The 27,463-nt window shown below is 35.1% G+C and overlaps 1 protein-coding gene across 1 annotated transcript in view; it reads left to right on the forward strand.

Moving 5' to 3' along the window:
• RFX7 (regulatory factor X7) overlaps nt 1-27,463 on the forward strand; it is a 138,465-nt gene that overhangs the window by 82,157 nt on the left and 28,845 nt on the right. Inside the window, exons 3-4 of the mRNA XM_069459553.1 lie at nt 17,248-17,330; nt 18,722-18,844. Of these exons, the coding sequence (XP_069315654.1) occupies nt 17,248-17,330; nt 18,722-18,844 (206 nt within the window). The remainder of the gene's footprint in view (nt 1-17,247; nt 17,331-18,721; nt 18,845-27,463) is intronic.

The following is a 27,463-nucleotide window of genomic DNA, read 5'->3' on the forward strand; positions in this document are numbered from 1 at the left end:
AATATTAACCTTGATATATCCAACACCAGAGCATTAGCTAGATAGACCCAGCAAAGTTTGAGAGTTTTTCAGTCCATATCATTTAATCCCCTTATCTTAGTTCAGTTAAACTAGACTACCTGACAGCTGTAGCTGAACCTAAAATTTAATAGAAGTAACCCTAAATATTTGGTCAAAAGGCCTAGTCTGTTGAGACTCAGCCAAAAAGGATAGGAAATAATAGTCCAGTGTTTTCCAAAATATGATCGTTGGAGAGTAATTTGACAGGATGTTAATATGTTATGCAAAAAAAGATTCCATAGCTGAGTGTGGTGGCATGTGCCTGTAGTACCAGCTACTCAGGAAACTGAGGCAGGAGGATATAGCTAGAGCCCAGGAATGCAAGGCGGTAGTATGCTGTGATCATGCTTGTGAATAGCCACTATACTCCAGCCTGGGCAACATAGTAAGACCCCTGTCTCTTAAAAAAAAAAAAAGTAGCATAGTCAAGTATATGTTTATGAACTATGGATTAAAAGGTGTCCTAAAAGCTGTATAAGCTGCTGCATATAAATCTTAAGTATTCAATGTGTTCCAAACTTTCTGCCCCTGAATTCCTGTCCCCCCCTTTTCCTCATAAAACTTCTCCTGAAACTGTTGTTCTGGAACACACTATTTGGGAAATAGTTGATAGAGTATATAGGGCAAGTTTCTAGACTAGAAAGACAAATTATTTCCCAAATGTTATCATTCAGAACTACCACGATGTTGAGAACTGCCTGTTTATATTACTGTCTTCTAGGTGTGTGTACCACGAGGAAGCAGTCTCCCCCCTAGTTCTAATGTTTGAGTCCCCTAAATTGACTACTGCTTTGGAGTTGTTAGAACAAATAAAAGTTAAAAGGGCAATATAGTTTGTTTCTCTTTAGCAAGGTCTAATGTAAATATTAAATAATATTTAGCTCGCCAGGAAATCAGCTGTCAGGAAAAAAGTATTTTTATCTCATGGGCTAATAATTTAGCAGCAATCCTAGTAAGATTATAGAGGTAAGCGTAGATAGCCTTTGCTTACTTTTTCCCCACCAACTGGAGAGATAGAAGGCTTAAAACAAAAAATAAGGAAGGCTGAATATTTTAAGTTCATTTAAATTTATATTTTCACTTCCCAGGAAGAGTATACTATCTTATTTCTAGGGCTCTCTAACTGACCAGTGTTCTAAGAGAGGACTCTTATGTATTGCCATCTACTTCTAGGTTAAAAAATTTGTAGTATTAGCCTTTTTTTGTGACTTAACCATAGCCTAATAAAGCATCTGCACCTTAAAGGCCAAGTAAACTCACCTGGTCCAAGATTGAACATGTCTAATGAATTCCTTGTCAGAGATAAGTCTACAGGCTTTCTGACTTAAATTAGCTCTACTGAGGTAGGGTTTAGTCATGAGAGTTGACCAAAGGAGGACTTTCTAGGACTGTCATTAGGAAAGAGAAATTGAAAAATGATATAAGATTGCCAGAATGCCTGTTCCTTCTGGAGGGCTAAGGAAAATGTTACTTCTTGAAACTAGGTGACAGATGCCATCGTTCAGATAATTGAGTAGAGGCAGGTTTCCTCCAGGGGAAAACTGTTGGTGGAGTCTTCTTGCAAGGGAACATAGTAGAAAACTGGTCAGTATATCTTAGGTTCTGAATACTGATTAAGTAATCCTTTAGAGACTCTGCTTTTTACCTCCCAACCTCACTGATGTAATGTTTGTCCTCCCTAGGAAAATGAACAAAATCAACAGCTTAAGCTATGTTATCTAAAAACTTTCCTACTTTAGTTGGCATCAAAACCTATTATCAGATAAACCTTAAGAACCAACTCTGGGCACACATGAGTTGTCTATTACAAAATCTAAAACCTAAAAAGAGAATCACAGCAAAGGCACTAACTATCCCATATGAAAAATTTAGTTTATCATACTATAAGTTAGTTAGAAAGAGGCAAGGGAAGGCAGTGCAAGCAGGCTGTCTATAGGAAGTCTCTTCATTTATCATGATTATCTGTGTGGAAGTTCAGTAGTACTTGGGTTCGCACCAGGGTCATATCCCTGAGAATATCCCTGGGTATAATCTTCCTGGTATCATTTCATCTTGGCTTATGGCATCTTATTGGTATGGTTTGCTCCATATCTAAGTATTGTACATTCCAGAGATCCCAGATTTCAAAACATATGATTGCTCAGATATGGACTGGATGGAAATAACACACAGGCCTGGTCCAGCAAATTAAGCATCCTGGTGCGTATAGTCCTGGAAGGAATCGGCCCCTAACCCTAGGGGCTAACCTGGAGACCCATAGGCTGGATCTATGTCACAAATGTGTTTTGTTTAGCCCATACTGTTTTAAAAATTTTTAGTTAGTTGCCATATTTCAAAATTGGGAGGGTTCACTGAAGAAAATTAGGTATCTGGTTTCTCTTGAAAACTTAGGACACTGAGCCCTTATTTCCACATGACAATTGTTAGACCTAACAAAGTGATTATCCCTTTGAAACATGACATACACTCTTCAGTCTTCTCAGTCTTCACCAAGCTTTGGCCTCTTCAGATTCATCTTACCTGTGGTTTATTATACTCATCTGCATTACCTGCCTGGCATTTGAGTTTGTGACCTCTGTGTTAGATTCTTTTGGGGCCGGGTTCTTCCAGAACTATTCTTTATAGGATTAGGGGAGCCATAATAATATATATAAGGACAGATAGTGAGAAGAAAACCTCTATTTTTGTCCCTTAGTTATATGGACTTCTTTACTGTCAGTTCCAATCCTAGCTGGGCATTACAGCAGCCAGTCAATAGAAAGCAAAAATAAAATATAACAAACAATAATGACAATTTGTTTGAGAGTCTGTATAGGTCAACCACTGTGCAAAACATGTTGCCTTCTCACTTTCCAGAGACCTTCTCTGACCCCTCTATTTTAAACTATATCTCTTCTCAAAACTTTCTGTTCATAGCATTTATCATCATCATGTAGCATGTTTTACTTTTTTTTTTTTTTTTTTTTTTTTTTTTTTTTGAGACAGAGTCTCACTCTGTTGCCCGGGCTAGAGTGAGTGCCGTGGCTTCAGCCTAGCTCACAGCAACCTCAAACTCCTGGGCTTAAGTGATCCTACTGCCTCAGCCTCCCGAGTAGCTGGGACTACAGGCATGCGCCACCATGCCCGGCTAATTTTTTGTGTATATATATTTTAGTTGTCCATATAATTTCTATTTTTAGTAGAGACGGGGTCTCGCTTTTGCTCAGGCTGGTCTCGAACTCCTGACCTCGAGCAATCCACCCGCCTCGGCCTCCCAGAGTGCTAGGATTACAGGCGTGAGCCACCACGCCCGGCCATGTTTTACTTTTAAATTTTATTTTTTGTCTGTCTCCCTGTTACTAAAATATAAGGTAGTGCATAAAGCGTAGTAGGCATTTGATGTTGAATGAGTGAATAAATTAATTAATCTTATTTCATTTTTAAATTTTCCAAGTCTATCCTGTGGTTAGTGTTTTAAATCAGAAGCCAGTTCTCTCAATGTGCTTACTGTTAAAGTGATTGAATGGGAACTAAAAGCTATCTGGGACATTAGGATATAGGATATCTGCTTCCTGAGAACCAGACTAAGAGTAGGGCCTTCGAAGAGAGATGACACACCCCAGCAATAAATTTGAGTAGCTCACTCAAGTAATAATTCTTAATAAGAGGCATACCTGCTCTCCTGTCCCCTAGTGATATATATACTACATCATCAAGGGAGTATGAGGTGTTGGGAATTGAAAAATTCTCTTCCTCCCTTTCCCCCTTTACAGGAGAAAGCATACTTACTCACCTCAAATTCTTGCTGTGATGAATGCTGAATGGTAACCAAAGTCAACTTACTGGCCTACTTTTGATTGAAACTAAAAATTTTTTTTGAAGTATCTAAGTAAAACATATCAGAGGAATAAATAAATAAAATATATCATGTTTTGAAAAGGGCTTATGGTTAGAAGATAGAATTTATCTTGTGATAGGGCACTAGGGTTACTATTAGTAAAGACTTATCTCAGATCTGACTTTTTCCTTTCATTCACTTGGTGAAGAAGAAGTAGGTAATTTTCAAAACGAAGAGTATGTCTGTGTGGAATTTACTTGAGTAGGGAAACTTTGCAAAGGGGCCAGATTTTGTTTTGTTTTGAGTATAACAAATAATCAGTATAAGGCCATGCCATTTGCAGGAATTTGAACTTTTTACTCTTTCCTTTTTTTTACATTAAACATTTGAGTTATTTCACCCTCTTTTAAAAGGTATGGGAGGAAACATAGTTATATGTTTTTGGGTTTTTTCTTCTGTAACGGCCTCACGTGGACTAAATTGCCACTGAGGCCCACATCCTGGGTTCTAGTAACTTTTCTCTTTAATAATTATAAAGAATGCTCTAACCATTGTCAGTTAACTTCCAAATTCATTTTATTGTCTCAGAGAAGAATAGAAAAAAGTACTATGGTATTCTCTCATCATAACCTGGAAGAAACTCAATTTTCATTAATATCTTTACATTCAAAGAATGACATAATACACAAAAGTGTGATCTGATAGAAAACAAATGAATTCTTATAGTATTCTAATTTTTCTTTGTATTTTAAGTCATTTCAAACTTACAGAAAAGTAAACTCTAGGGGAGAAGAGAAAGCAGGGTTACTAGGAACAGACAGGGATTAAAGAACTGACTTTTCCTCTCTGTGGCCTACATCTTTGTTAAGGCTGTAGCTTTGTAATCTTGAAGAATCAAGTAGAAATCCAATTTTTTAGAAGCGTATGGTAGCTGGGCTTTCAGGCACCATCCTTTCTTTCCATGCTGAAAAAAAGTTTAAAACACAGTGACTAGAAAGAGCTAAACCTTATCCTTCTTTATTGCTCCCACCCCATCCCCAACAACTAGTAGAACCCTGGGATCTTTTCAAATAGCACACAGAAACATCAGTGATAACCTTTGCCTCACCTGAGTGATCCAGAGAAATGTTACATGATGACTCCATGATATGGTCACATTTTGTAGAATTTAACTATGGAAAGAAGTGTTCTCCTTAAGATGGCTCTTATCTGAATCCTATTTCAGAGGGACTCAAATCTTTTGGCGATGTACCCTCTGCCTATTTGAACCCTATTGTGTGAGTATTTTAACAATATGCCCTTGTCCTGGCGTTTCATTTGGTCCTTAATTACTTTGGCACTTACATAGCTACAATACTTTCTACTATTTTATTCATTATATCAGCTTCAGAGATTCAGCTTCCTTTTTTACTATTAAGTCCTAAAAAATTCATTGTGGTTTTGTGTTCCTTTTCTGGAATTATCCTTTGATTTATTACCATCAATTTATGAGCTCGGTTTTTTAAAAGTATTCCATAGGCAAATATAGGTAGCTAAGAAAAATCAATATATTTTAGAGCACATTCATAAAAATAACCCCCGTCTGGATACAGTCAATGTCCCTCGTTAATCTCTTTTAACTTTTTCTTTCATAATTTGATCTATTCCTAATTTTGTGTGCAGCACCTTCCCAGTATCATACAAGAAATCTGCTCAGAAGTATCCTACGTATCGATCTTGGAGTGTGAATTTGCCAGTGCTAACATTGCAATCCCTCAGGGTTTCTTAATGTTGGGATTTCTCCAGGCTTTATTATAGTCAAGGCAAATTGAAAGGGATTTTTTTGGTTTGCTTTTTAGCTTCTTTTCAGATGGCCATGGATTCTGTAGGTTACCCAGCAGAATTAGGAAGAAAATAGAGTGAGAAATAAATTTTGAGTTTTGCTGAAGTTTGCTTGTCAGCCTTGCTTTACCTTTTTTTGGCTGTCCCCTTGTAACTGATGTCTTTCAGATTGACTCAGATCACATTTCCTGTATTAGAGCAGAACATTCTGAACAGAAAATAAGGTCATTTTCATTTTATACCTAATTCAGTAGGTTTATAAATAGAAGGGCAGATCCTCACAATAAAAATTTACTCTCCTCATTTGATTTATATTTTCTAGAACTGAGAATGGAAAACAATTTGCTCTTGCATTATTTATAGTAGGTAGCCCTCAAAAGAAAATCACATGCCCTCACCACCCGCTCCATGGTTTTCTGAACGAGTTAGGAAACTGAAAATATCTGAAAATTAAGAATGTTAATCAACAAGCATGGAAAATAGAGTCCTCATACCTTGACTTTTTTCTTTATCTTCCTATTCGATCCTATGGGACAACTGCTAGGGCCTGAAAAAATAAAGTATCAGGTCTGTTGGTAGTTTCTGTAAATTAAAAAAGGCTATAGAGTAAGGTTTCTACTTTCTCCCTTTTGGTCCTGTCAGTGATGCTGGTGAAGAAAGTCTTTTAGTAACTGTGGTTCTGAATCAGTGTCACCTGAGGGGGAAAAAAAATTAGATTTTTTTTTTTTTTTTTGGTAGTTTACGAAATCAACGGCAGGCAATTCTAAGCATAATTGTTCTGTCAGTGTATTTATTCCCCCTCCATACATGGTAACTCAACTGAAGAAACAGTTAAACTGGATAATTTAGGTTTCTGGATTTGAAGCTGACTATTCTCAATACAAAGGTAAAATAAAAGCTTTTTTTAAAAAAATCCTTTTACTGATACCAGTATGAAAAGTAAAGTTTAATAGACTAATTATGGACATGATACCCTAATTTGTCATCTTTCATCAGAACTCAGTTATTGTTAATCTGGCCATACTTTGAAAGGTGTTTATGAGCCTCAATGAGTTTCTGCTGATTCTGGAAATAATGATCCTTGGATATAATTTCACCATCAAGGATTTGCATGAAACCTCCTCAGTTAAGTTCTTATCGTTATGGTCTTTGTAAGCATCAGCCTTTCCCCAGCTTTGTGACCTTGTTTAAAAAAAAAAAAAAAAAACCCATATAACGCTTGAGAGGGAGGACAGAACAGGAAACACATCACTACAGATTTCGAACAAAAGAAATCACTTTTTATTAACATTTGAGAAATTGTGGCTTAAACCTGATGCTTGACTTTTTCAAGATGGTCCCTAAAAACAGGAGCAGATCTCTCTCCATTTAGACTACTTTTAAACTGTATTCTATGCCAATAAATAATGAGAACATATTTCTTACCATCTGCTTGAAGGTCTTTAAGTTCTCTTAATAAGACATTCACAATTCTACCTGGTTCTCTGCAATCCATCTAGTATGTATTGATGGTTCAGAAACAGATGTCCTGAGCAGACAAGCAGGAATACCAAAAAAATTAACTTATTTTGAAATGTAGACTATTGCTTCAAGTCTTCCTTCCTTCCTTCCTTTTTCTCATCCTTTCTTTCCTTCCTTTCCTTTTCTTTTTCTTCTCTCTTTCTCTTTCTCTTTCTCTTCTCTTTCAGAAGAGGTGTTGCTCTCTTGCCCAGGCTGGAGTACAGTGGCACAGTCATAGCTCACTGTAACCTTGAACTCCTGGTCTCAAGCAATCCTCCCACCTTAGCCTCCTGAGTAGCTAGGATGACAGGCATGCACCACCATGCCTGGCTAACTTTTAAATTTTTTGTAGAGACAGGATATTGCTAGGTTGCCAGGCTGGTCTCAAAATCCTGGCCTCAAGCAATCCTCCTGCCTCTGCTTCACGGGGTGCTAGGATTATAGGCATGAGCCACCACTCTTGGCCTGCTTCAGGTATTTTGTTATAATAGAAGATAAATGGAAAAGTTACACATTTTGTCCCAAGCCCACCCTGGGAAAAGCTATTATTTCTGATCTCTTCTGGTTAGATTGATTAATTCCTTTCTCTCTAGTAACACAATTGTTGTCAGAAACATTTTCTAATTTCAATTGCATGTTAATGGCTCAGGAAGGAATAGTCTTAATATCTTCCTTTTTCCACACTGACCCTGAGGAAAGTCAGTGCTACTGGAACATTGTCTTCAATAACTTGGCTAAGTCTGATGCTCACATATAAAATCTAGGTGCCTCACTCTCATGATGTACCTCTCAAGTTGGTAGAAGTCACCAGGCTAAATACTTCCTGAATTTCTTAAGATAAAGATACCTTACTCACTGCCATGTTCATTGCAGCATTATTCACAATAGCTAAGATATGAAAGCAACCTAGGTGTCCAGCATCAGATAAAGAAAATGTGTATATACACAATGAAGTATTATTCAGTTTTAAAGGGGGAAATCTTGTCATTTGCAACAACATGGATGAATCTGGAGGATACTATGCCAAATGAAATGAGCCAGGCACAGAAAGTCAAATGCCACATAATCTCACCAATGTGTGGAATCTAGAAAGGTTGAACTCATAGAAGTGGAGAATAGAATGATGGTTATCAGAGACTGGGGGAGGAAGGTAGATGGGAAAAGGGGAGATGATCAAAGGGTACAAAGTTTTCAGTTAGGAGGAAAAAGCTTTAGTGATCTATTGCACAGCATGGTGACTATAATAAATAATACATTGTATATTTCAAAATTGCTAAAAGAATAGCTTTTAGGTGTTTTCACCACAAAAAAAAATAAGTATGTGAGGTGATAGATTTATTAATCAGCCTACTTTAATCATTCCACATTGTAAACATATATCAAAATATCACATTGTACCCCATAAATATATACAATTATTATTTGTCAATTAAGAATAAAGTTTTAAAAATTTTTTAAATGCCTTTTTCAAATAATAAGTCTTGTTGATAGAATTTTAATTATAAACTCTTCTGCCAAATATCTGATTTTAAGCAATTATATATTTTAAAATAATAACATTTATATGATAATACCTATCAGATATACTTCATAAATGTTTTATCACAGAAATTTATGAGCATATTATCACTGTGTTACAAATTTGAAAATTGGGCCAGGCGCAGTGGCTCACGCCTGTAATCCTAGCACTCTGGGAAGCCGAGGTGGGAGGATCACTTGAGGTCAGGAGTTCGAGACCAGCCTGAGCAAGAGCGAGAGCCCGTCTCTGCTAAAAATAGAAAGAAATTATCTGGACAACTAAAAATATATATAGAAAAAATTAGCCGGGCATGGTGGCGTATGCCTGTAGTCCCCAGCTACTCGGGAGGCTGAGGCAGTAGGATTGCTTGAGCCCAGGAGTCTGAGGTTGCTGTGAGCTAGGCTGACGCCACAGCAGTCTGGCCCTGGCAAAAGAGCCAGACTCTGTCTCAAAAAAAAAAAAGAAGAAGAAGAAGAAGAAAGAAAATTGATACTCACCTTAAAGAATTTGCCTAATATTACCAAGCTAATAGTGGCAAATCTGTAAATCAGATCCAGACCTTGTAATTCTGTATCCTTTACCTTACCACTATATCCTACTGCTTGAGATTGATTAGATTTGAAGGGTCAATCAATCAAGTTCAAGTAGCACCTGTTTCATTCATCTATTTCATTCATATACATGTGTGTATGTCTTTTATGTCCTTATTATATGTCTTATATATGTCTTATATCCTTATTAGTTATTAATTTGTCAGGATACTTGCCCGTTATCCTCAGATTTGTAAAAGCTCCATCGAAGCTCCTTTTATTACTATACTAATCAGTTGCCGGATGATACTTTTATATGGAAAATCTCTATGACACAAGTTCTATACCACTCAGGAAATTGTATGTTTTGTTATATGACCACCTTAAGGATAAGTTGTTGGCTTTTTTCTAAATTAAATTCCAACTCAGAGGGAGATGTTTTTAAATGCTGAAAGTAAAAATGTCTTCCTTTTTAGCCTGTAATGAAGAATCCCGTAATAGATGGATGTAGCATGAAAAATCAGTAGGGAAAATGTGAAGAAGTATTCAATAAGAAATACTGAGACAATTAGCTAACCTAATGGAAAATGTTTAATTAGGTTCCTACTTTATATTTTCCAGAAAAATAAGGACCTAAGTATGAAAAACAAAATTTTTAAACTTTAAAAAGCAAACATAAGATAGTATCTTTATGATACTAGGACAGGGAACAGTTTCTAAAACAAGACACAAAAAGCTCAGATTATGAATGAAAAGATTTATATATTTGACTGCCTGGAAATGAAAAACTTCTCTGTATGACAAGACTTCAAAAACAAAATGAATAGACAAGCTACAACTAGGAAAAGATATTAGCACCTATAACCACTAGAGGATTAGGGTATGACTTCCTAATAAATCCCCATTTTTAGATGAGCAAAAGATAGGAATGGACAGTTCCTTGAACAGTTGGTGCTTCAGGTGTGATCCTCTGACTAGCAGTAGCCGCATCACCTGGGAACCTGTTAGAAGTCCAGATTCTTAGGTCCCCACTCCAGGCTTCCTAGAATCAGAAAATCTGGATGTAGGACCTTTTGATCTTTGTTTTAAGAAGCTCGATAGGGATTCTGGTGCATGCTAAAATTTGAGAGCCACTATATTAAACTCAAATGATAAATAATATGAAAAGATACTCAGTCTTATCATCAATCAGAGAAATATGAAATAAAACAAGGAGATAACTTTTTTGTATCCATAAGATTAGCTAAAATTTTAATCTTAAATTTTTTGGAGGTTTTTTTTTTTTAAATTCAGGATATCGTGAGGGTACAGACATTTTGGTTACATGAAATGCATTTGCCTCGCTCAAGCCAGGGCTACAAGCGTGTCCTTCCTCCATAGAGTGTGCTCTGTTTGCATTAGCTGTGGGTAAACTTAACAAAGATGTGTAGAAATTGTAGTATTGCTGTTGGGGATATAAATTGGCATAAGAGGTTTGGGAAGCAATTTGAAGATACCAAATAAAGTTGAAGATGTATATTCCTCATAACCAGATGTTTCTACTTTTAGGTACATACCTTAGGAAAAATTCTTATACAAGGACACAGGAGTCACAAATAAAGGATTTTCATTGCAGCAGTATTGAAAGGACTAATAGTCTATTAGTAGAGAAATAACAAACTGGATTTGTTTCATACAATACTATTACGTATGCTGTTAAAAAGAGCTAAAGCACTGGGAGGCCGATGCGGGAGGATTGCTTGAAGTAAGGCATTCAAGATCAGCCTGAGCAAGAGCAAGGCCCCATCTCTACTAAAAATAGAAAAAAAATAGTGAGGCATGGTGGTGGGCGCCTGTAGTCACAGCTACTTGGGAGGCTGAGGCAGGAGGATCTTTTGAGCCCAAGAGTTTGAAGTTGCAGTGAGCTATGATGACCCTACTGTACTTTATCCAGAGTGGCAGAGCGAGATTGAAGCAAATATGGCAAAAAGTTAACATCTTTTAAACATAGATAATGATACATGTGTGGCTACTTTCTCTACTTTGTTTAAAATACTTTGTAATTTTAAATTTAAAAAAACTAAATAAGGTGTTATTAAATAAAATATTAAAAGGGTTTCCATCTGGCTCTGTCTTATCTTTCAGGATTCTGCTTCAGTGTGGATTGAATTTGGACAAACTAGGATCTTCAGTCTAATTGAGGGGTATAACTAGACACTAGAAAATATTTTTTAAAACAATCAGTAAATGCAAATTAATTGAGTATAAGTTGAACATTATCCTGAGTAAATGCTATGGCCAAAAGTTGAGAAAGAAACAGGTATATTTTGTTGCATCATATGTACAAAACTTATTAGAGTCGAATTTTTAACCAGTATTTTTTTTTAAGTGACAGTTAAGTGGAAGAGAGCATGAAGTCTGTATGTTCTAAACTGGTGCTTTTCAATCTTTTATTTTTAGGCCCATGTCCCATTTTGATAAATGAAAAATACTCTTGGTTAATATCATTTGAAATTTCTAAATAAATTAAATACTGTTCTAAAAATGAGTGAATGGAAGCTTTTGTGAAGGAGCCCTTTTCCTATCCCCACATTTTTATCTGCATATATAGAAAGGATTCTTCAATTTTCTCAAAAAGTGGTAGAGGAAAGAGTCTAACTTGCTATATTAATCAGGATGGGCTAGGGCATGCTGCTGTAACTAAACAAGCCTGAAATATTGGTGACCTCACCACAAAAATTTATCTTCATTCACATAATATATAGCAGAAATCATTGGAGGCCACTATTCCACATAGTGCCCCAGGAACTCACACTGACAGAAACACTGACAGGTTGTAGCTTCACCAGTGAAACACATGGCTTCCAAGGTGCCTCAGAGGGGGAAATGGGATGGGCTGACACATTGATTCTTAACCAAGTCAGCTGAGAAGTGAATTATATCACTGTTGGTCAGGTTCATGGACTAATCACATGACCACAAAACTGCAAAGAAGGCTGAGAAATGCAGGTGAGCAGATGGAATATTTGATGAGTACTGTCTCTGTCACATGTTCTCTTCCCCATTTGCACCTTATAGAAGGAATTTGATAGCTTCATGCTACTGTTTCCTTGTGTCAATATTTTCTTTTTTATCAGCAAAAGCTTCAGGAGGGAAGGGGATTAGTGGTAGGATTCAAACACCAAACCCCACCTCGAACTCCCAAAAGTAACTTGATCTTACATTACGCCTTTATTTTCTCCTCAGTCACATTTCAAAGTGAGTGTTGAATATGATTGTTTGCTACAAGCCTTTCCATTCAATGTGAAAGATCAAAGCACCATCTTGGTAATTTGCAATATTAAGTCTGTAGCATTGCTTTGTTTTCCTAGCCAAAAGTTCAGAAAAACCATAAATGTGTATGCTTATGAAAATGGGATGATGACATACAAGGTCTGCTCACTTACTTGGGAATAAACAGGGAAACTTTACCAAAAATTCTCCAGAGGGCTTTCCTGGAATGTGTTTGACATCTAAATCAAACTTTAGTTCAGAGATTCCTTTTGAATATCTTCTTGCAAAGATTGAAATGTGTGAGAAAGAGGTCTTCATAAGCTTTCAGGCAAGATCTTCAGCCATAATAGTATGAAATTATCAGCTAGCTCATTCAATGGACTAGAATAATATTTGAGGTTCCCCCTAAATGTGAAGTTTTCAGTAACTTTGCTTTGAGAACTTCCTTGACTCAAGAAAAAGAAGAAAAGAAGAAAATTTAAGCCTAGGGATGTAGGGATATTGGTGTTTGTTATTTGAAGTTTCAAGTGAAATCTTCAGATATATCTGTTAAAAATTAGTTTTTTTTATTGTAGCAAAATACACATAACATAAAATTTACCATTAGCGATATTTAGTACATTCACGCCATTGTACAACTACCACCTCAGTCTAGCTCCAAACATTTTCATCACCCCAAAAGGAAACTATATCCCCATTGAGCAGTCAGTTCCCATACTCTTCTTCCCTCTGCTCTAGCAACCACTAATCTGCTTTCTGTCCCCAGGAATTTGCCCATTCTGGATATTTCATATAAATGGAATCATATAATATGTGGCCTTTTGTGCCTGGCTTCTTTCACTTAGCATAATGTTTTCGAGGTTCATCCATGTTGTAGTAGGTATCAGTACTCCATTCCTTTTATGGCTGAATAAAAAATTCTAATTTTAGGTTTATGCAGTCTTTTCTCTAGTACTCTCACAATGGAGCACCATCATCTTTGATTTCATAAATCCAGCCAAACATATTTCGTTTTGACAACCAATGAATTTCAACATGGGACAGAAAACTTTTATTGTTAACATTTAAATCTTTACAAAACATATCAAATAATCTGACTTTTAACATACTTGCCACATGATATTCTTACCTTGATAATCAAGCAAGGTTAGAGTCTTCTTCTGACCAGTAAGCATTGTTTTATTACCAGAAGCCAGTGATTAGCATTGAATAACACAGTATATCTTCATGATGAACTAAGCCTTGCTGAACTGAACTATTTAATACCATCACTACACACTTGGGTCATTTTGTTCCCATTTGCTTCACAGAATTTTGATATTACCAATTTTAGTGCCACTCTCCAAAGTTTTTCTTTTGTGTGTTGAACTCCAAACAGCAAATGAAATAGTAGTTGAACATTTACCTTTATACGATTTCAATTTTTAAGTGGCCAAACAAAAAATTAGGTCACAGAGTTTGATTCTTTTTCAAAACTACTTTTTTGACATCCTCCTTTAAATCATCTCTTTGGTGCTTTATCCTAATTTAGAGTATCTTCTGAAATTTTTTCTCTGTTCTGGAATTTCTTCTCTATTCTTTCCTCTACTATATATAAAATTTGAAAACTATATAGACTCCAGGGTTTCACCAACAGTAGCAGATTTTTTTATTCTCAGTGATCAAAAATGATGTTTTTTATTACATTCTCAGATTTTGCCCATAATAATATATATTTTACTGTTGTAACATAATCTTCTCTGAGTTTAATATGATAGGCAGCATTGTTAGGATTAAGTGGGTGATGTTAATAGTATTTGACAAAGAATATATCAGGAAACATATTTGAGACAGATATTTTTTTCTTTTTTTTATTTCAGCATATTACGGGGGTACAAATGTTTAGGTTACATATATTGCCTTTGCCTCACCCGAGTCAGAGCTTCAAGTGTGTCCATTCCCTAGATGGTGTGCACTGCACCCATTAGGTGTGACTATCCCTATCCCCTTCTCCCCCTCCCACCTTCTCGACACGCTATAAATGTTACTACTATATGTGCACATAAGTGGTGATCAGTTAATACCAATTTGATGTTGAGTACATGCGGTCCTTGTTTTTCTATCCTTGTGATATTTCATGTAGTAGAATGGCTTCTAGCTCTATCCAGGATAATACAAGAGGTGCTAGGTCAACATTGTTTTTTGTGGCTGAGTAGAACTCCATAGTACACATATACCACATATTATTAATCCACTCATGTATTGATGGGCACTTGGGTTGTTTCCACATCTTTGTGATTGTGAATTGTGCTGCTATAAACATTTGAGTGCAGATGTCTTTTTTATACAATGTCTTTTGTTCTTTTGGGTAGATGCCCAATAATGGGATGGCTGGATCTACTTGTATCTGTTTAAGGTATCTTCCATATTGCTTTCCACAGAGGTTGCACTAGTTTGCAGTCCCACCAACAGTGTATGAATGTTCCTATTTTTCCAGTGAAGGATATTGAGTCTTTGGTTTGGTTGTCAGTTTGACTGTTATTGGCATACAGGAATGCTACTGATTTCTGTACATTGATTTTGTAACCTGAGACTTTGCTGAATTTATCAATTCCAGTAGTCTCATGGCAGAATCTTTGGGGTTTTCTAGATATAAGATCATATCATCAGCAAAGAACGACAGTTTGACCTCTTCTGCTCCCATTTGGATGCCCTTGATTTCCTTCTCTTGTCTGATTGCTCTGACTAGGACTTCCAGCACTATGTTAAATAGAAATGGTGATAGAGGGAACCTTGTCTGGTTCCAGTTCTAAGTGGGAATCCTTTCAATTTTTCTGCGTTCGGTATGATGTTGGCTTTTATCGTTTTTAGGAGACAGATTTAAGTAGGGAGATGTTAGAGAAAGAGAAGCCGGTTAGACATTTTAGTAATTTAAGTATCATTGAAAGATCCTTAAAGCAAACACTATGTTGTTGTGTTCTTCTGTGTTGTGTTGTTCAGTCTGTATAATCTGTGATACACAGTATAGGTTCATAGTTATCTTACGTCATTTGTGGAACATAGCAGAAGACAAAATTAATAAGCAAATGAGTGAATGAATTCTTACTGTTGAAAGAAAGATAGCTAAAGACTTAGAATACGCTGGGCGTGGTGGCTCACGCCTATAATCCTAGCACTCTGGAAGGCCAAGGCGGGTGGATTGTTTGAGCTCAGGAGTTCGAGACCAGCCTGAGCAAGAGCGAGACCCTGTCTCTACTAAAAATAGAAAAAAAATATATGGATAGCTAAAAATATATATATAAAAAAAATTAGCCGGGCATGGTGGCACATGCCTATAGTCCCAGCTACTTGGGAGGCTGAGGCAGAAGGATCGCTTGAGCCCAGGAGTTTGAGGTTGCTGTGAGCGAGTCTGATGCCACGGCACTCACTCTAGCCCAGGCAACAGAGTGAGACTCTGTCTCAAAAAAAAAAAAAAAAAAAAGACTTAGAATAATGTGGTGGCAGTGAAAATAAAGAGACTGGAAGAAGATGGGGCAAAGAGGTAGAGGGCTAAATAAGGGATTAATGTAGATACACCAAAGAGAACAGAATTAAGCAGACTCCAAAACTGAACACTGGAAACTAGAGCAAAGAAGGTGATGATAAATAACAGTTGAGATGGAAATGTCTCTTGTGTGTTTTCTTTGAGGAGAGAACTATATATATAGCTAGTAAATTTATTAGGTATTGAAGCAAGAGCTAATTGTAAAATACCAATGGACGGTGGGATTAAAAAACTAGACTTGGGAGCTATTTCTGTGTAATTGATTAAGTCATGAGGATGAATTCTAAGATTAAATTTTTATGGATGAGTTCTAAAGAGACTAAGAATAGGCTCAGTTATATCATTTTAAGTTTTTTTCAAAAATTGGATCTCAGTTTAAGCTGTGGTTTATTAAGTAAGAATAAATTCTGCTACCAAACTTTTACTATATGGGTATTTTTATTGTAATAGGATTTATGGCACATTTGAAGCTATTCTATAGCAAACTCAGCTGGGAAAGAAAGCTATAAAGAAGAATGCAGAATTATTTTAAAGGATACATTTATAGATTTATAGACAAATGACATAGTTGTAGCACAGTAGCGAAAGAGAATCTTACAAGCAAGTTCTCAAAACAGGAGCCATTGTTGCAAGTCAAAAAATAATTACATCTGCATAGTCCAGAAAGGGTTACTGGTTTTATTTCAGTATTTTTAACTTCACTTCCATCAGCAGGTAACAGTAGCATCAGTAACCTGTTCTAGGTATTCGAGAATTAGAAAAGGATCCTAGAAATCATGGCATTCTTTTTACGTTTGTTAGGAAAATTTGCTAGAGCACTGAAGCCTCATAGCCAGTTAATAATTAGGCTAAGACTAATTAATAAATGTTTCTCTTGACTCCTGGTCCAGTACTTGTCCTATAATACTATAAAACTCTTTTTCTTTAGATGTGATTAAAAATGAGAACCTTTTGTCTAAGCATTTTATTTATACCTATAAAAACTAATAGGGAAGTACCATTTTCTTTTATTACCTTTTTGTATGCAATACATTTATCAAGCAACCTAATTGTACTATTTTGGTAATAAGAAAAAAAGCCTACATTTTGTTTTATTTGGCAGATGATTCGTTTCATCTGGTTTAAATTTAGATAGTCATTATCTTTTAGGGAGATATTAGCAATTTTGTTAGGGGGGAAATGAGTGTTTAAAAAAAGATCTTTCTTTTTAATCCTGTGTAACCAGCAAGAAGTTGAGAAGTTTACAGACCTAGAGAAACTCTACCTCTACCTTCAGCTGCCTTCTGGTCTCAGCAATGGAGAGAAAAGGTATATCTGTTATTGTCTTTGCTATAATTACGTTGATGATAGGACATCCCTAGGATGTGCGTGAAGTATGTGTGTTGTGATTGTTACTGTTTTACAGTATTCCTAAAATCATCAGAATACAGAATGGCAAAACAATAGCTCATCTCTGTCTTTTATGATATTTGGTTAAGTGTTTGCCTGCAATTTTTGCTGATTCATTTGTGCAACTGGGTACATGCTATGAAATGCAATTTAGGTTTTGTTTTATAGACAGATGGATATATTTATGCAGCGTGAGGGACTGTGAAATTTGAACAGAAGACCAAATAATAAACAGATAAATATTTATTTATTCATTTTTGTAAGGAATAAGATAGGAGAGTTTTTTAAAAGTATTATCAGGTAAACACATCATAAAATGTAAAACAGAAAATAAAGTGAAATTACCTGTATGGAACATAAATTTATATAATAAATGTAAGGTATTTTAAGCACTTGGGGTATAGTGTAGTTTCATCATTAAAAATATTTAAGTCTAAAGAGTTTCCTTACCTTTTTAAATATTTCTCAGAATTCATTTTATTCATATAAGTTACCCATAAAATTCTGTTCATTTAAGTGTATATAAAAAGAAATGGAATGAAAATTCTTTTACCTTTCTCCCAGACCAAATTTTATAATTTTTAATCATTTTCTTTCCTAGAAACTTGCTCAGTATTTTCTTTGACATTAAATTGTTCGTATAGATAGCTGAGATGGATGTCAGAATCAATAGAGCAGCTTTCTTCATACTATCCTTGGTATCCATTTCATGGGGTTAGTTTATAAATGATACCACCAAAAAATAAAAGCTTTGGATGTTTAGTGGATATGTTAGCCTGAGACAGGTGGCCTGACTGCAGGAAGGATTGTAGGGGAGATTTGTCCTTTCAAGATCTTTCTAATGTGAATTCCATTCTGGAGCATACAATGCTTTAGTAAGATTTCAAGGTAATTACTTCTATATATATTCTTTGAGAATGTTGAGCAAATAGAAATAAACAGTTTTTATGTAATTTTTGTTTTAAAGTTTGATGATTTGGTAAGTGTAAGCAAATGAGTAGGCAAGTAAGTGAACAAATAACCACTTAGAGGTAATTTTGACCAAAACATGTTGTCCATCACCTACGCCACTTTAGAGACCATAGGAGGGATGGTATAGGGCAGTAACTTCTGTCTAATGCTAGTGTAGAAAATAACTCACACCCACAGGTGGACGATTTGTATAGGGAATACTGGGCATGTTCTAAGTATGGTTTGGTTATTCATAGTGTATTTTTACACAGTTCTTTAGTGGAACATTTAGGCCTGGGTCACAAAATCAATGAACTGATGTTTAGTTGAACTAAAACATATTCTTATTTTATGATCAGTGATCAGAATGCCATGTCATCTAGTCGGGCACAGCAAATGCATGCCTTTTCCTGGATTCGGAATACCCTAGAGGAACATCCTGAGACTTCACTACCCAAACAGGAAGTCTACGATGAGTACAAGTAAGTATTACGTATGATACAGCATGCTGATGTATTTGAAGAGGTAAAGTACTATACTTGGCCACAATGATTTTTTTTTCATCATTGATGAATCTCAAGCTGGTATATGGGAGTTGCAGTTAGAAATCTCTAAGATTCCTTCCAGCTCTAAGCTTCTCTGGTAACATATGCAATAAAGGGCAGAATAAAAGGAGTTCTATAGAGTTCTTCAGGATGACAGGAGGGGTGTCTGAGAATACAGGGAGAATGGCATAGGATTGCTGAATAAAAGGATTCCTGTAGCATTCTTAAGATGATGAAAAGTGTGTCTCTGGGGTTAGAAGGACAGTGGAAGGCAATAAATAAGTCAATGCATAAGGAAAAACTAAAACATTAAAACATTGGACAGCTTTGACTTTTTAAAGGCCCTTTTCATGAATCAGAAATTCTTCTAATTCTTCTCCATACCAACCAAAGAATATTTTTTTTTTTTTTTTTTTTTTTTTGAGACAGAGTCTCACTCTGTTGCCCAGGCTAGAGTGAGTGCCGTGGCGTCAGCCTAGCTCACAGCAACCTCAAACTCCTGGGCTCAAGCGATCCTCCTGTCTCAGCCTCCCGAGTAGCTGGGACTACAGGCATGCACCACCATGCCCGGCTAATTTTTTCTATATATATTTTAGCTGTCCATATAATTTCTTTCTATTTTTAGAGGTGGGGTCTCGCTCTTGCTCAGGCTGGTCTCGAACTCCTGAGCTCAAACGATCCGCCCACCTCGGCCTCCCAGAGAGCTAGGATTACAGGCGTGAGCCACCGCGCCCGGCCCCAACCAAAGAATATTATGAAATTTTAGACAGAGTCTCACTCTGTCACTCGGGCTGGAGTGCAGTGGCATTATCATAGCTCACTGCAACTCTGAACTCCTGGGCTCAAGCAATCCTCCCACCCCAGCCTCCTGAATAGCTGGGACTACAGGTACACACCATCATGCCCAGCTAATTTTTTAATATTTTTGTAGGGACAGGGTCTCACGTGGTTGCCCAGGCTGGTCTCAAACTACTGGCCTCAAATAGTCCTCCCACCTCACCTCAGCCTCCCAAAGTGGTAGGATTGTAGGTGTGAGCTACTGAACCTGGCTCGAGGACAAGTGAGTTCAGTGACTTGCACATATTAGACACTCAAATAAATTTGGTTATACATGTAATTTATTTAAATATAGAAAACAAATGGCAAATGGGCCCTTCTGGATAGAGAAGGTTAATAGGTGCTAAATCTAGTCTTGTTTAACATTTTAAAAATTGATTTGGAAGAAGGAATTTTCTGGCAGAATAAATAAAACCAAATTTTGGGGGATATTGAAGTGTCAAACCAACAAGCATTAATGTGTTGTATTTACACAATTTGAAGAAAAGTGTTAAATGAGTGCTGTTGTTAACCAATATAAGGTAATGCAAAGGAACTAAACTTATTGAGAAGATTATTGGTATCTAAAAAGAAAACTTTATACTCTCATTCTAAATTCTTATTTTCTCACCCAAAAATCCATAATGAAGCTGGAGGACAGACTAGAGCAAAATGTCTAAAATGATCAAGAGAACAAAGTTAAACTGGAGAACTTTAGATTTTTTTCTGTTTCCTGTTTGGAAAGGTTTAAACTAAGAGTACATATGATCCAAGTTGTTTGTTCTCTCAGTTTACAACAATCTATTGAATACCTGCTATATACCAAACCCTGTGATAAGTTCTGGGTTTCAATAAGACAGATACAGTCCCTATGCTTATCAAGAATATGTATATTTATAGTAAGCATGAATTCTTCATTAAATTCAAGTTAATTAGAGATCACCCTCTGAAACTTCAAAGAAAACTTGCATTTGGTAAAAGGTTATAAATATCAGGCAAACTTGTGATATGTTGAAGAAACCCTGGGTTGAAGATCAAGAGAAGAGATTCCGTCATTATACTTGTATTTTAACCACTGTTTGTCAGTTGGCTCATTTGTAAAATGAGGCAATTGAAGAGGTATGACATTTCTTTTAGCTCTAAAATTCTAAAAGTCATGTGAAGTAGGAAATGTTGAGAAACTAATTAGCCAAAGATGTCTTGCTAGTTTCCCAAAAGACAAATTGGGCAAATAAATATATGACATTTCCATGATGTCATAATAAGGGAGCACAGGATATTCATATATTTTGAAGTGATGAACTTCCTCTACACAACCCTTCATATCAGCATTAGAGACAGCACCTAAATTTGTGGAAGTGTGATCCTGGTCCATGATAGCAGTCCATATATTCCTAAAAATTTCCTGACTTTGGCAAGGCATGGTCATATTTTTCTATACTATTTTTCCGGGAGTGATTTAGAGAGACTAGTGTTTTAAAAAGAATTGGAGAGAATTGTGCAAACAATAATATGCTAGTATACACAAAGTATTTGAGTCTGCTATTTTAGTTCAGAAACACATTTTACTAAGAATATACCTTATTTACTGTTTTATTCCCCACAGTGTTTTCACATAGGTAGCACTAATTTAATATTAGAGTAATAAGAATAGAATCCGATCCCTGACATTGATAATAAAATTTGTGTTGTAAAGGCCTTTGTAAGTCTTCTACTATGCTCTTGTCCCCTTTTTGTAGATGAAAACATTGACGCTCAGAGAAGTTAAGTGACTTTCCCAGATCTAAGACTAGAACTCAGATATGAGTGGTTCATACTAGACAAGAAGGCAAACTTGGTAAATTTGAGTGATATCAAACTGAGTCAGTAGAAAACATTGTATAAGTAGTTAGAAATACTACTAATATTATTTGGGTAGGACTTCCACTTAGTATGGATAAATAAGCTGCTCAACATATGAATTAGTACATGTACAATTAGTATATGTGCATACAAATAATGTGGGTATTGTAAGAGACACAGCTTAGTAGCATATTACATGTACTAAGAAAGTATGTTCATGTTTCCACAGAGTTACAGCATGTGGGAGCTTCAGGTTATTCTCTCCTTTGGTTCTACATTGCCTAAAACCATAATTTGCCACATAGATTTACATAATTTGAGAGAGATGAAAAATGTAGAAAGAGTACAGGAAAGCAAAAAGTAGATCAAGGTATTAGGAAACACCTAGTTAAATTTTTGTTGTCTAAAGAAAACAAAATGGACTATTGCTGTATATTTTTTAAGAATAAGAGTTTTAAATCAGAGGAGAGGCCGGGCGAGGTGGCTCACGCCTGTAATCCTAGCACTCTGGGAGGCCAAGGCGGGCGGATCGTTTGAGCTCAGGAGTTTGAGACCAGCCTGAGCAAGAGTGAGACCCCGTCTCTACCGAAAATAGACAGAAATTATATAGACAACTAAAAATATATACAGAAAAAATTAGCCGGGCATGGTGGCGCATGCCTGTAGTCCCAGCTACTTGGGAGGCTGAGGCAGAAGGATTGCTTGAGCCCAGGAGTTTGAGGTTGCTGTGAGCTAGGCTGACGCCACGGCACTCTAGCCAGGGCAACAGAGTGAGACTCTGTCTCAAAAAAAAAAAAAAAAAAATCACAGGAGAGATTTCAGTTAGACACAAAATAATACCTCCTGTCAATAAAGATTTTTAAGGAAATTTTGTCCTTTCCTAAAGGCCTTTTAGACTACTCATTTTTCTACTTGGAGTGCCTAAATGAAGTTTCCTTAATAAAAACTTAACATAGAATGACCAGTCTTAAATGGATTCTGTTCTAAATATTCACCCAAAAAAATGATGTTATTACTATGAAATATACCTTCATTTTAAGCTATTCCTGATGTGTTATGGACATTGCAGTGTGTTTAAATGTGTTAAAATTCATTGCAGTGATGTTTAGATATATTTGTGTGAAAATCAATTCCTTTAACAGTCATTAAAATCAAAATCCCTTTGATTAAATAAAATGAAGATACAATCTAAGACAGTAATGACTGGCTTCTTTTAACTGTATTTTCATGCCAAATTAAGATATTAATAGAACCACAAAGCTTTAAAGAGCGTTCAGCATGCAGAGACAGTTTAATTTACAAACCTTTGTGAGCTGTTTTATTTGTTGAAACGTTTGAATTCTAATAATCACACATGTTCTATAAAATAATGAGTACTCATCATGAAAGTTTTGGCAAATGGTTATACACATATAAAGAAGAGAAGTAACGCCAGTAATCTCACTACCTGAAAATAACCATTTGCTTTGTTTCCTTTTAGTTTTTCTAATGCCTACTTTTATGTACATGTTTTGGCCACAATGTTTATGTAGTTTTTGGGTAGGGGAGTAGTTGCATATAATTCTGCAGCGTACATCCTTGTCTGTATAATTTAGTGTAAATTATCAGAATTGGGATTGCTAGCTAATGATTATATTAATATAATTGTTACTTCCATATTATTCACTAAATGCATTTCTTTCTAATATGTCCATTCTTGTCTTCTACATGTCTGTTTCTTAATGATTATGAATCTTTATATATTAAAAGTATCAATATTAAAATGTAAATATTTTTTCAAGATTGTTGTTTGTTATTTTAGTTCATTTGTTTAAGTAGTCTTATCTGTCCACTTTCATCATAGCTTAGAAAATTGCAATTATGCTTAAAAAAACTTCCCCATGCCACTAGCTGCCGAGCACTCACCTGTATTTTTCCTAGGTATTATTTTATTTTTCATATAAAACCCTGTAGTTTATCTGCTATTTATTTTGGTAAATGTCATTAGATGAGGCACTTATTTTAATTTTTTCTGAATGGCTAATTATCCCAACGCTTTTATTGAATAATTTTTCTCTCTTAACACTGATCCATAAATTCATCTTTCTAAAGCCTTCTGGACTCAATTTTCTTCCTTTATGTTCTTTGTTCTCATGCCAGTACCATACCATTTAAGTATTTTAGCTATTAAATGTTTAAATAGCTGATAGGACTAGTCTGTCTTTCTTATCCTTCTTTTTCACAATTTTCCGTGGTTTTATTTTCTAACCAATTAATTTTTTCCTATGAAGTTGCAAATGACTTCTCTACTTTTGAAAAAGGAAACCCCAAAAGGATTTTGATTCAAAAATTCACTAACTATGAAAATTTATTTTAGAAAAAGTAACTTCAGACTAGAAGTATGTTTCTTAATTTACATCTTTCTTTCATGTCCTTCAGTAAAGTTTTACTTTTTTCCCTTCAATTAAAATCTACTAATTTTCTCATTAAATTTATTCCTAAAATATTCAATATGCAATAAAACATTAGTAATATTTTATTATTTATGTTATAAAAATATTTTCCCATTGTTTTACTATTTGTTTTGGTTTATAGGAAATCATTTTATATTAACTGAGTTTTGTTAATCCTTATTTTTCAGTTGTTACTTTTAACTTTTCTGGGTAGTTTATTCTGTGTTTCTTCTTCATTGTCTTTACTTTGTTATTATATTTAGTAGGCTTCTGATTTTAAATATAGCAATGATAGGTGTCATTTTCTCTTCTAGTAAGTTCTCTGATGTTAAGGATGCATCATTTATAGTTGACCAAGATGTTATTTTCCTTTTTTATGAGAAATGGATATTGAAATTCATCAAATACTTTTTTGGCATTTAGTGACATTATTTTGTAAAGTGCTTCTTCTTTAACTTATTGATGTGTGATGTGTTTTATAAAGATATTACCTAATATAAACTTTTATTCTTAGAATGAATTTCCTCCTCATGTCAAGATGTGTAATCTTGTAGTGTACCATTGAGCTCTGTTTTCAAGTATATTATTTAGGATCTTTGTATCTATATTCACAAGTGAATTTGGTCTATAATTTTCTCTTTTTGTGCTATCTTTGTCAGGTTTTGATATCAGGGTTAGGCCAGCTTCGTAAAATGAATTGGAACTCTTTCCCTAATTTTCTGTGCTCTGGAACAATTTATATAGCATGGGACTTATTTATTCTTGAAAGTTTTAAAGAACTCAACTATAAAACCATCTAGGCCTGGAGCGTTTGTTGGAGGTAATTCTTTGACAATTTTTTGTGTTTTATACTGGTTAGGTTTTAATTCATTAGTCAATTTTGGTAATTTGTTTTTCCTGGAATTCATTCATGTTTTCAAATGTATTAGCATACGATTATATATACTGTTCTCTCATAAATTTAATATCTTCTGTATCTGTTACATATTTTTTGATAGTTCCAGTTTTATACATTTATTTTCCTCCTTTTTTCATATTTCATCTAGCCTAATTTACCTTTATTGGTTTTTCTTTTTATTTAAGACAAATCAGATTGATTTATCAGCTTAATTTTCTTATCTGTTTTTTCCTTTATTAGATGGCTTTATTTTTGTTCCTCTTGAACTTATGTTTCTTTTTTTACTCTTTAAATGCAGTGCTTACTGTGTTTTCATTCAATTTAAGATATGAGCATTTATATCTATGAATTTGCCTCTGATTATAGTTTTGGCTATATCCTGTTAGATATGGATATGAGTTGTTACAATTGCCATTATTGTCTAGTAGGATAGAATTATAGTTTTGCTTTCTTCTTTAAGCCAGATTAGTTAGAAGTCTTTTTTTTTTAAACTTTTCATGTGTTTGAAGGAGTTTATTTCACTTTGTTTTGTTTTATACTTTTTATTAATTTCTAGTTTTTTTATACTGTAGTCAGAAAATTTGGCCTTATTTCTGATTTTTATATTGAGGTTCACTTTCAGTCTAACAAATTATCAGTTTTTATAAATATTGTTGGACATTCTCTTTATATCACACTGTTTAATTTCATTTCATTGATTCACTGAATCCACTTCCTTATATTTTGCAAATCCTCCAAATTCTGCAGAATATTCTTCATTTTTGTCTGTTTAATCAGTTGATGAGTAGTATGTTAATGTCTCACAAAAATAATGTTTCTCACAGTTCCTTATAGTATTTTTAATGAGTTTTGCTTTGCAGATTTTAGGGCTGTATGACACAAAAAAAGTTTCATAATTTTATATCTTTATTTTAGTTTTTACTTATTGTCAACAAAAAAAAAAATGGTGCTGTGTCGTATTTTGCCTTGAATTCTCCTGTGATATCTGTTTGTGAGCTATTCAGGATGTCTTTCTGATACATATATTTGTTCATTCTTTTATTTTTACCATTTGTGTCATTTTGTTTTAAGTGGTTTACATTGTTATGTTTCTAAAATTTTTATCTAAAATTATCCCTGGTCTTGAAGTCTGACCAGTAGAAGAAGCTGGTGAATTGAACCAACCCAGAAACTCTGATGTATGCAAACAGATAGCAACAGAGGAGGTAGCATCCACAGCTATGGCTCTTGCTACGTTTTCCTATTGCATGATGGAGAAACACAAGCATTGATCTTAAATGGATTTCTTACCAAAAAACATACAGCTTGTTTAAGCAGCCCTGATGGTCTGTTTGCTTTCATTTTGGGTAGGAATATATAGTTATTAATGGCTGCATTTTGTTCTGTCATATGAATCATTATGTATTTAGGTCTCAATTGATGGACATCTAGGTTAGTGTAGCCTTTTGATAAAACAAACTGATGCTATGAGTGAACACACACACGGCAGCATTGAGATAAATTCCAATATGTAAAACGACTAAGGATTTGTGCATTTGTAATTGGATGTAAGTTGCTTAACATGTAGAGATGTAAATTTTTATGTGTCTTTCTTTCATTTTCTGCATTGTCTCTGCTTCTTGTCGCTGAGTTTTTATTGTTGTCATTAGTTTATTTTTTAGCTTCATGTTGGAGATTTGCTTCATATGTCTGATGATCATTTTGTTTTCTGTTCCTATTAAATGAGGCAAGCAAAAAAAAAAAAGAAAACTACCTTTGGAAGGTCCATGTGTATGCACCATAGCTTATCTACTGTTGGACTTGCCTTTTAAGTGATCAAGCTATATATAGAGAGTTGTTTTTTTTTTTTTTTTCTTTTTTTGGGCAGCCTGGAAGGTGGTGGTACTGGGCCTTCCACCTCCCTGGCTGCAGAATGGATCCTTATATAGGGAGATTTATAAATGTCAGTATGTTCTCCAGGGGTCAGAGAGTCCTCTAAACTTCTGCTTAGAGGGTACACATTGGCTGCTGGTTAGGGAAGGGTTCAGGGAGTAGTTCATTTGGAGAAATGGACTGTTCTATTAACAGACTTCTAACAAATCTGCATTCCCACTGTGTTTACCCTTTCCACCTAACTACCACACAAACTGGCTTTAGTTTCCGCCCCACTTTTGCACCCTGTTAACTCCTACCCACTCCTTTTAAATTTCTCCAAAGGGTTAAGCTAATTCTCCTGCTTGTAGGCAGGGAGGGGATAATACCTAACTGCTGTTACTCTGTTCCTTTGAGTATGATGGTGTTTTTATTTCTTACACTGACTTTTTTTAAACATGTGCTCTGTCCCTCACATTTAACCAAAATCTTTCATTTATTTTGGCATTTGGCAATGCAGCACAACATATGATTATATAACTATCTCAAGTTACAGCCTGAGTCAGAATAACTTATAGATAGATCTCTGAGACATTTGTCAATAGAGGCAATATGATAAAGTTGTCTTAATTTCCTCACCTCTCATTCGCTCTACAACTCACCATATTCTGCCTTCTGAAATTAAGTGAAGTTTTCTAATAATTGAAATGAATTTGA

Source organism: Eulemur rufifrons, chromosome 2 (genome assembly GCF_041146395.1).
Source record: "Eulemur rufifrons isolate Redbay chromosome 2, OSU_ERuf_1, whole genome shotgun sequence".
NCBI lineage: Eukaryota > Metazoa > Chordata > Mammalia > Primates > Lemuridae > Eulemur > Eulemur rufifrons.